At 50.5% G+C, this 11,153-nt stretch overlaps 1 protein-coding gene across 1 annotated transcript; it reads right to left on the reverse strand.

Annotated features, from left to right (window-relative positions):
• Positions 1-6,005: 6,005 nt before the first annotated feature.
• Positions 6,006-10,381, reverse strand: LOC542488 (rough sheath 2). Its single transcript, NM_001112039.2, has 2 exons — positions 9,753-10,381; positions 6,006-7,434 (listed from the first exon to the last, which is right to left on the reverse strand). The coding sequence occupies exon 2, from the start codon at positions 7,384-7,386 to the stop codon at positions 6,274-6,276; it is 1,113 nt and encodes a 370-aa protein (NP_001105509.1). The 5' UTR covers positions 7,387-7,434; positions 9,753-10,381; the 3' UTR covers positions 6,006-6,273.
• Between the last annotated feature and the right edge of the window lie 772 nt (positions 10,382-11,153).

Raw genomic sequence — 11,153 nt, forward strand, 5'->3', positions numbered from 1 at the left:
GTAAAGTGCACAACCTCTGCAGAGTGTTTGAAAACTGATATATCAGTTGTGCTCGCGGTTATGAGCGGCCAAGGGAGCTCCAGTGATTAGTGGTACTTGATCAGAGATACTTTGGTGCAGGTGGTTATGAGATCAATGATTCTAGTTATGACTATGGTACTGGTAAGTGGTATTCTTTCCGTTTGGAAAGGGTACATCGGGTTAATAACTTGGGTTAATGCTAAAACTTGGCTTTCTACTAGTAAGTAATAATCTGACCAACTAAAAGCAACTGCTTGGCTTATCCCCCACATAAAGCTAGTCCACTACAGCCAAACAGGATACTTGCTGAGTATGTTGATGTGTACTCACCCTTGCTCTACACACCAAACCCCCCCCCCCCATCCCCAGGTTGTCAGCATTGCAACCACTGCTCAGGAGAAGATGAAGCTGTGGAAGGAGACTTCCAGGAGTTCCAAGACTACGACGAGTTCTAGGTGTGGGTTAGCGGCAACCCCCAGTCGGCTGCCTGTGAAGGCCGCGGTTATCTACGTTTCTTTTCCGCACTTTGATTTATTGTAAGGACTATATGGACGTCTCAGACGTATGATGTAATCGACTATTATTTCCCTTTTAATACTATTTTGAGCACTGTGTGATGATGTCCATGTTATGTAACTGTTGTGTACGTGAATAACTGATCCTGGCACGTACATGGTTCGCATTCGGTTTGCCTTCTAAAACCGGGTGTGACAGTCTCCCTTGCATTTTGCCCCTAATTTTCTAGCAACCACCTTCTTATCCTTTCTACAAATAGCAAAGGAAGCATTTAAAGCATGATAAATTGTAGAAGGTTCATTACTTGTTTTCCTAGGTACATGAGCATTTCTCCTAGGTACATGATGAATGACATTTTTCCTAGCCAAACTTCTATCATGCATAATAGAAGAACTTGAAGCAAACATAGCATTTGAATTATAAGCATGTGAAACAACATCATTGCAACTTCTATCATGATGAACATTCCTAGAATATCTCCTATCATGGTATAAGAAAGCATGGTTCTTTTGAATACTATTTGCCATAGGGGTCTTCCCTTTCTCCTTGATGGAGATGGAAGCCTTATGACTTGTCAAGTTCTTGGCTTCCCTCTTGAAGCCAAGCCCATCCTTAATTGAGGGGTGTCTACCAACCGTATAGGCATCCCTTGCAAATTTTAGTTTATCAAAATCATTTTTGCTAGTCTTAAGTTGAGCATTAAGACTAGCCACTTCATCATTTAGTTTAGAAATGCAAACTAGGTGTTCACTACAAGCATCAACATTAAAATCTTTGCACCTATTGCAAATTGTAACATGTTCTTCACGAGAGTTTGTTTTACTAGCTATTTCTAACTTAGCACTCAAATCATCATTAACACTTTTTAGGCTAGAGATAGATTCATGGCATGTAGACAATTCACATGAGAGCATTTCATTTCTTTTAATTTCTAAAGCAAGAGAATTTTGTGCTTCTACAAACTTATCATGTTCTTCATACAAAAGATCCTCTTGCTTTTCTAATAATCTATTCTTATCATTCAAGGCATCAATCAACTCATTGATCTTATCAATCCTAGTTCTATCTAAGCCCTTGAATAAACTAGCCTAGTCTATTTCATCATCGCTAGATTCATCATCACTAGAAGCATAAGTAGACTTTCGAGTGTTTACCTTTTTCTCCTTTGCCATTAGGCATGTGTGATGCTCGTTGGGGAAGAGGGACGACTTGTTGAAGGCCAAGGCGGCGAGTCCTTCATTGTCGGAGTCGGACGACGAACAATCCGAGTCCCACTCCTTGCCAAGGTGTGCCTCGCCCTTAGCCTTCTTGTAAGACTTCTTCTTTTCCCTCTTCTTATCTTGTTCCTGGTCACTATCATTATCGGGACAATTAGCGATAAAATGACCAATCTTACCACATTTGAAGCATGAGCGCTTCCCCTTTGTCTTGTTCTTGTTGGAATGCTCCTTGCGACCCCTTAGCGCCGTCTTGAAACGCTTGATGATGAGGGTCATCTCTTCCTCATTGAGCCCCGCCGCCTCAACTTATGCCACCTTGCTAGATAGCGCCTCCTTGCTCCTCGTTGCTTTGAGAGCCATGGTTTGAGGCTCGTGGATTGGGCCATTCAACGCATCATCGACGTATCTTGCCTCCTTGATCATCATCCGCCCGCTTATGAACTTTCCAAGTATTTCTTCGGGCGACATCTTGGTGTACCTAGGATTTTCACGAATATTGTTTACAAGATGTGGATCAAGGACGGTGAAGGACCTTAGCATTAGGCAGACGACGTCGTGATCCGTCCATCGCGTGCTTCCATAGCTTCTTATTTTGTTGACGAGGGTCTTGAGCCGGTTGTACGTTTGGGTTGGCTCTTCTCCCCTGATCATTGCGAATCTCCCAAGTTCGCCCTCCACCAACTCCATCTTGGTGAGCATGGTGACATCGTTCCCCTCATGTGAGATCTTGAGGGTGTCCCAAGATCTGCTTGGCGTTATCCAAGCCGCTCACCTTATGGTATTCATCTCTGCACAATGATGCTAGAAGAACAGTAGTAGCTTGTGTATTTTTGTGAATTTGCTCATTGATAAATATGGGACTATCAGTACTATCAAATTGCATTCCACTTTCTACTATCTCCCATATGCTTGGATGGAGAGAGAACAAGTGACTACGCATTTTGTGACTCCAAAATCCATAGTCCTCTCCATCAAAGTGAGGAGGTTTACCAAGTGGAATGGAGAGTAAATGAGCATTTGTACTTTGCGGAATACGAGAATAATCAAAAGAAAAGTTTGAATTAACCGTTTTCTTTTTCTCGTAGTTGTCGTCGTCCTTTTGGGAAGAAGAGGACTCGTCGCTGTCGTCGTAGTAGACGATCTCCTTGATGCGCCTTGTTTTCTTCTTCTTCCCGTCTTTTCTTTTGTGGCTTGAGCCCGAGTCAGTAGGCTTGTCATCTTTTGGATCATTGATGAAGGACTCCTTCTCCTTATCATTGACCACCATCCCCTTGCCCTTAGGATCCATCTCTTCGGGCGATTAGTCCCTTACGTGAAGAGAACGGCTCCGATACTAATTGAGAGCACCTAGAGGGGGGTGAATAGGTGATCCTGTAAAACTTGAAACTTAATGCCACAAAACTTGATTAGGAGTTAGCACAATAAAGTCAAGTGACTAGAGAGGAGTTCTTGCAAGACACGATAACCACAAGAAGATCAACACAGATAGACACAATGGTTTATCCTGTGGTTCGGCCAAGTTCAACACTTGCCTACTCCATGTTGTGGCGAACCAACGGACGAGGGTTGCAATCAACCCCTCTCAAGCGGTCCAAAGACCCACTTGAATACCACGGTGTTTTGCTTTGTTTACTATATCCCGCTTGCGAGGTATCTCCACAACTTGGAGCCTCTCGCCCTTACAATTTGATGTTCACAAAGAAGCACAGAAGTAAGGCTGGGATGAGCAACGCACACAAGACACAAAATCAGAGCACAACACGCACGCAAGTCACAACTCGAGCTCACAACACAACCCAAAGAGTTCTCTACTCAAATGGAGCTCTAGTTGCTATCACAAAGAATCGAATGCGCGGAATTGGAGTCTTGGTGCTTAGGAATGCTTAGAGAATGCTTGGTGTCCTCCTCCATGCGCCTAGGGGTCCCTTTTATAGCCCCAAGGCAGCTAGGAGCCGTTGGGAGCATTCTAGGAAGGCAACTCTTGCCTTCTATCGCCTGGCGCACCGGACAGTCCGGTGCACCACCGGACACTGTCCGGTGCATATTTCTTTCCTTCTTTGGCGAAGCCAACCGTTGGAGATTCAGAGCCGTTGGCGCACCGAACATTGTCCGGTGCACACCGGACAGTCCGGTGCCCCTTTCTGACTGTTGGCTCTGCCACGCGTCGCGCGTGGATTACGCGGTCGACCGTTGGCCGGACCGACTGTTGGCTCACCGGACAGTCCGGTGCACCACTGGATAGTCCGGTGATTTATAGCCGTACGCCGCCGACGAAACCCGAGAGCAGCCAGTTCGCCAGAGCCAGCCTGGCGCACCGGACAGTCTGGTGCACCCAGACCGAGCACTCTTTTGGCTGTACACAGCCAACTTCTCCATAATTATTTCTCCTGTTTCTAGCACTTAGACACAATACATTAGTCTTCAAAACAATGTACTAAGTCTAGAAACATACCTTTAATCTTGATTTGCACTTCTTGAGTCCTTGGCACAATTTAACACTTAGGCACTTGTGTTGGACACTTAATCACCAAAATACTTAGAAATGGCCCATGGGCACATTTCCCTTTCACTTGGCTGATTAACTAGGAAAGCTAGTGGATGACTACCTTACCCGATAGGGGCAAGGGCAGTAGGGGAGTGGTCAGTGTTGGGAGGTCCTTGGGTTGATTTTGCTGCGATGGCGGTCAGACGAGGGACCCCTGCACTGGAACTTCCTAGAAACTATAGCTGGTTTTCTGAAGCTAGTGGAACTTTGTAAAGGCCTCGTAGTGTTACCCTGCCTCGCCTCCTCAGTAGAGGTGTATGGGATTGGTCGTCTCTTGGCAAATGGGTAACATGACTTGTGGGTAAAGATGTGCAACCTTTGTAGAGTGTAAAACTGGTATACTAGCTGTGCTCACGGTCATGAGCAGCTCGGACCCTCACATGATTAACTTATGGAATTAAATTCAATTTATCATTTGCATCGCATTGGGATTATTTTATTATTACTTTTATTTATTATTACTATGGTTTGGTATTCACTTACACTTAGTAACTGCTAATAAAATTTTGACCAACTTATAAAAGCAATGCCCAGCCTCAACCTTTACTTTGTTGATCAGCCTTACACTTCACATAAACTCCCACCTTTGGTGAGTTCATGTACATTATTCCTCACAACTTGTTGAGCTATGAACGTATGTAAACTCACTCTTGCTGTCTCACACCCCCCCATAGGAGAAGAGCAGGTGGTTCAAGAGGAGCCGCCTAACGAGGAGTTTGACTTGATCTAGGTAGTCTCCCCGTCAGCTTTGTGGCGCCAGGGAAATAAGATTTAGTTCGTTTTATATTTTCATTTATTTTGTAAGACTTCCGCTATGTAATAAGTACATTCATAATATTTATGACATTTATCTCTATGCACTCTGTTATTATGTATGTTGTTCTTACTTGGCGCACATATGAGATGCACCCGGCTTTATCCCTTAGATCCAGGTGTGACAGCTGCCTATGGTACACGTGCGTTTATAAAAAAATTATGCGAAGAGCGGTGACAACTAATAAAAAATCTTGAGATCTTTTTAGTGAATAATTTATGTGGATATTGTTGTGAGCCGTCGTAATGCATGGGTAGTTTTCTATGCAGTTGTTTCATTTCTGGTTTGTCTTTCGCTTGCTTCCAAATTAGGCCTTAGTTTGGGTTTAGGTGATGGCAACGGCGCGGTTTGAAGTGCATGCATGTGTTTCCAAGTCGTAACGACTAACGAGGCTGGTGCCAAATTCTGATTGCAATGTTTTTTTGGGCCTCGTCGCCTCTGCCTTTTCGAACAGGTAAGTGCAGATGACAAGCCCATATATGCAAACCATGGTTTCTGCGGTCCTGCCTTGTTGGACCAGTGGGCCACCTTCTTGGAAATCCCTCCTGCAAATCCAGTAAGGGCCTGGTTGGTAATGCTCCCATGGTGCAGCATCTTTATACGTTCGCGTGTTTGCTTGCTCAGGCTGGCTCCTATGGCGCCAGCTGCGCTTGTTTGGATGACTGAGCCTGGCTCCCACGAGGCTGCTGCTTCAGCTCAGCCAAGTCACGACGACGACGAGGCAGGGTGCCGTGAAACTAATCAGACCTAAAACTACGACAGGAAGCATCGTCGACCCAGCAGCACACATGGATTTGAAACTTTGTCTGATTTTTTTTTCTCGTTCTATTTATTCAGTGCTAAGGTTGAAGCTTGGCATGATCAAAAACAGACAGAACGCATGTTTAGAGAGGATGAAACTACGACAGTAACGGCAGCATTACATTTCTTGACTCTGATCAACTACTAGTAGATAGAGAGAGAAGCACTGAACCGACCGTAACAACAGTTGTAAATAAAAAGAAAAGAAAAAAAGAAAGAAAGAAAGCGGAAGTGAACGTGAGCAAGAAAATCCATGGCGTTTACAAGTCGCGTCCCAGAATGCAAGAAAGCCGTGAACCGGAGCACGTAGCACGCGATAGCTAGCGACGGTGTGGTCAGCGGCTCGTTTGTCCAGTTCAACAGTTCATGTCGGTGGCAGAGGACCATGAACGGGAGCACCCCCCCATCTGCTCGACGAACTTGGCGACGCGCGCGTGCTTGGCGGCCCACTGCTCGGCCATCTTCTCCTCCTTGACCTGCGCGTCGCGGCGGAGCTCGGCAACCTTCTCCCGGTGGTCCCGCTCCACGCGCTCCGCGGCGGCCGCCTGCTCCAGCCGCATGGTGCGCATCTTGGCCTCGAACTCCTCCCACACCTCGCGCCGCCGCATCTCGCGCTCCATCTCCAGCTGCTGCTCCACGCGCTTCAGCCGCCACGCAGCCTCCCGCCGGTGCGCCGCCCACGCGCGCCGCCCCTCCTCCAGCTCGCGGCAGCACTCGGCGAGCTCCGCCAGCGCCTGCCCGTCCACGACCGCCATGCCCGGGGGCGCGGCGCCGCCGTGCTGCGACGGGCTCGGGAACCCGTACGGCGCCGCGTCGGCCGCGGCGCGATCCGGCATCCATGGCGCGGGCGCGGGCGGGCCCGGCGCCACCGCGGCGGACGCGAGGCTGAGCGTCACGGACGGCGACGGCGGTCTTGGCGGCGGGTGCGCGACGGCGGCGGCGGCGGCGGCGGCCGGCCCGGCGTTGGACGACAGCCAGGGCGGCAGCACGGGCGCGGCCATGAGCAGCGGCGACGGCGCAGCGGCAGCCTGCTGTGGCCTCTCTCCGACGAGCTTCTCCGCGAAGTTCTCGAGCAGCCACTCGTACCTGCCCCGCTCGTCGGGGCTAGGCTCCGGCGGCGGGCGGCGGCTGTCCCTCAGCTCCCGCTGCTGCTTCTCCTTGAACACCTCCCACCACTTGCCGAGGCGCTTGGCCGTGCGCCCGGGCACCTCGGCGGCGATCTTCTTCCACTTGTTGCCGTGCTTGGCCTGCAGGCGGATCACCAGGCGCTGCTCCTCCTCGGTGAGCGAGCCCTTCTTGATCCCGGGGCGGAGGTAGTTCTTCCAGCGCTCCAGGCACGACTTGGCGTCGCGGTCGAGGGCCACGTTCATGCGCTGCGACACCAGGTGCCACTCGCGGGGGCCGTACTGCCGGACGTAGGCGCGCAGGACGGCGTCTTCCTCAGGCCGCCAGCGCTGTCGCTCCTTCATCTGCAAAGGCCATCGCCCATCCCTCACCACCACACCTCATAATGCGCGCTGCTTGCATTGCATTGGATTGCATCCACGGTCCCATGTATATATGTGTCCGACCATGCGAAGCCAAAACAAAGACCAAATCTTTAATTAGCTCTTTAGCTCATGAGGATTGAAAAAAAGAAATAACAAGAACAAAAAAAAGTATATGCTAATAACTACTGCAAAGACCACGGATATGTCTCAGTCAGCATCTTGCTACGTGAAGGACAGTGATTAGCATGCCGGACGGGGAACAAAAGCAACCACGTCAGTGGTGGTTAGCCAGCAAAGCTTGCTAGCTAGCTAGTCGCTGCAGCGCTGCTGCAGAGTGCAGAGGCCGCCAATGCACGCTCGAGAAACAGCTCAAAGGCTGAGTGAGCTGTGAGCTCACCAGCAGTGGACGTACACAACACTGTTCTGACCCTGACATGTGTTTGAAATAATAAACGGTGGGATAGAGACGTGCAGTTGTTAGGCCACAATTTACTCAGGTGACAGGATGATCTGCAGCTGGCTCCAGGCAACATTTACACTGCCGTGCATGACCTACTCCAGTATGAGCAGAAGAAAAGGAGTTAATTCCTCCAGTTCCTTACTTGACCAGTTAATACTACGACAGAGCAGTGAGTAACCACCCGAGTTTAACCCACACAGTAGATTTCACTGTAAAAAATGTACTAGCCTCTGTATTGTCCATCAACCTTCAGTCCAAGGTCAATCCGGACCAAGCGGCATGGATTCATGGCGACGCCGCTATCAATCAGCATCCACCCACACCCCCACACATACACATGGAGACAAAGGTGTGGGCACTACGAGCGAGCACGCGCGCGCTGGTTTCTCGCGCGCTTGTCTTGTTGCTGGAGCCAGCCAGGTCGCCGTCGGCCATTAACGTGGCGCATGAACCAGGACGAAGCTAAAATCTGCCAGGTTTAAATGCCCGACCTAATACTCCTCTCTACCCCAGCGAAAAGCTAGAAACCAAGGCGAGGGAATGTGAGGCAAAACTCTGAGTCAATGCGACCTTGATGACGCGCGGGACCAAGCCCTAATAATCCGCGCTCCGGCGCCTTGCTAACGCCGGGTTAGAGACGGCGGTGCTACTCCCCCATGCGTCCCGTCGCCGAGGTTGTGGATGGTTGAAAAAAAGAGCGGCGGGGAAGGTGAGTGATTTGGCTCCTGTACTGTACTGTATGTAAAAAAAAGGAGGGCGGTGCTGTGAAGGAGACAAGACCAGATTTTGACAGAGAAAGAGAGAGAGAGGGGGGGGGGGGGGGGGGGGGGGGGTAGTGATGCCCTACACACAATCATGAGATGGCCAAGTGGTGTTGTTGAGGATTGGTTGGTTCTACGAAATCTACGTCTAATCAAAGCATGGTGAAACCATGATGAGGAAACATAGCCCCAACAATGCGGACAGCAACGTGTCGACGCCAGATCAGTGTGGTGGTACCCTACGACATATATGTAGTACAAGGGTAGGATGGGACTTGTTGGATCTGCGTAGGGCTTGCTTGGAGTGGACTGCTGGATGTGAACTTTACAGTATCATATAGGAATAGGAGTAGCGATTCTCTTCTCTTTTTCCCCCCCCCCAAAGGTTTCTTCATCATTTTCGCATGCTGCAGATCCTTGCTCGATCTTAATTGGTTAATACTCCAAAGGGCATCCAGGGGAGATGAGATCAAGCTGGACAATGGTGGGTGAAGAAAACATGGCGTTGACGACCGGGAAGATTTCTGAAGAACCATGGCACCAAACTAACTAGTAACTATTCTGACAGACCAAAACGAGTTCAGGACCGCCGCCGCACACCTGAAGCCGAACGAGAAGAATTCACGTACGAGGCAGACGACCGACGGTTCTCGCCGACGAACAGGAGGAAATAAATAGGGGGGCCGCAGGACATGAACTAAATAGCCAAATTTTTGGGAACGAAATCGACGACACAATCTCCTGCTGCTCGCCTTTCAAAAAAAGAAATTCTCCTGCTCACGCGCACATACCACGAAATAAAGAACGAGAGAGAAAAATAGAAGAAAAAAAACCGGGGACACATCACATTCAGCGGCTGCACCCGCGCGCTTCCTCTGGTAAAATAAAAGACCCGGAAACTGAGGAACAATCCTTGTCACAAATCAACATCTCTACCACAGTACTGCTACTGCTACTATGTAGGAGGTGCCGTAAAAAACAACCCGAATGCAAGAAGACATGCTAAACCAGATCAGACTGCCACTACTGCTACTCCTCCCCAATAATCCACACAACCAGAGACGAACGAACGAGTGAACTAATACGTGCGCGTTGATAGTAAAGCTAGGAAACGAAGAACTTACAGAGGCACGGCCTACACCATCCTGGCAGAGACCTTGGCGTCCCTCGGCTGAGAGGCAAGGCAGCAGGAGCGGGAGAGGGGAGGGGGGAGGAAGGACGGACGGAAGGAGCGGGAGCACAAATAATTGTGTGAGGTTGAAGACGACGAGCGAGCGAGGGGACCTGGCGAGCAGTAGCAGTAGGAGGAGAAGGGAGGGAGGGAGGGAGGGATAGGGAGGTGTGAGCTGAAAGATTCCTTTCCACGGCCTCTCTCACAGCCCGTGAGCGAGCGAGCGAGCTTGTGTGTATGTGTTTGTATGTATAGGAGGAGAGAGCACCAGCGGCGGAGGGAGGGAGGTGTGGGGGACAAGGCGCAGCGAGAAATTAGGGCACGCGGAAAGGAAAAGACGGGGGCGCGGGCGGGAGGAAAAGGGATGCCCGGAAAGGGGGCGCGCGTGTATATATAGACAGGGACACAGGGTCAGGGTCTCAGCGAGCCGGAGCGGTAGAGAGCGCGAGTGAGAGCGAGCTACTCGAAGCTGTAGAGCTACTAGGATGGAGTGGAGCAGGGGGGCGCAGCGCAGGTGAAGCACGGGCAACAGCGGCACGCAGCATGGCAATGGCAATGGCAATGGCATGAGCACAGGCACCCCCACACGAGACGAGAGACGGGACACGGCCACGCCTACACATGCAGCTCCAGCTGCAGCATGCACATGGAGGTGGAGGAGCGTGCTGGCTGGCGCAGTGGCAGCAGTATACAGTACGTGGTTGTGGGGGTGGGCCGGGGGTGCTTTCTCTGCTGCGAGCTGACTTCGCAGTACTGGCTTGCCCGGCCCTGGCCCTGGGCTGAGCACGCAGAGGCAGCGGGGGATGGAAGGAGAGAGAAGTTAAAGAAAAGAGAGAGAGAAGAGAAGAGAAGAGGCGAGACTGTTGGAGAGTTGATTGATGGGACGAGCGAGCGACATGGACGGACATGGCTCCGGCCTCTCTGGCGTGCGCGCGTGGGTGGGTGGATACGCGCCCCGAATCAAATTTTACGCAAAAAAATCAGATTCAAAGAAATAAACTCATTCCAGTCCTATACAATCTATCCGTTTGGGTTGAATTTGCAGCTTCTACTACTCCTTCAATGTTAATAGCTGGCTTTAATCGCTCCTTCAATATTAGTAGTAGTAGAGTGACGATCGATGGGATGGGGTGGGAAATGAAATGGCAGCATCTCTGGGGGGCTGGCCGGCGCGCGGGCGGGCGGTGGGAAAAGGCGCCGTACGTCGTCGGCGTCGCGTCTTGTCGTGGCAGCGAGCACAGCGCGCGTGGAAAGCGACGAAAAAGATGGGGAGCGAGCGTGGAGGAGGGCTTCCACGAGTCAAATCACGGCAGCATGGCCCCCGCGCCGCGCGGATTAGAGATCGCTTTTTTTT

The sequence above is a fragment of the Zea mays genome, chromosome 1 (assembly GCF_902167145.1).
Source record: "Zea mays cultivar B73 chromosome 1, Zm-B73-REFERENCE-NAM-5.0, whole genome shotgun sequence".
Classification (NCBI taxonomy): Eukaryota; Viridiplantae; Streptophyta; class Magnoliopsida; order Poales; family Poaceae; genus Zea; species Zea mays.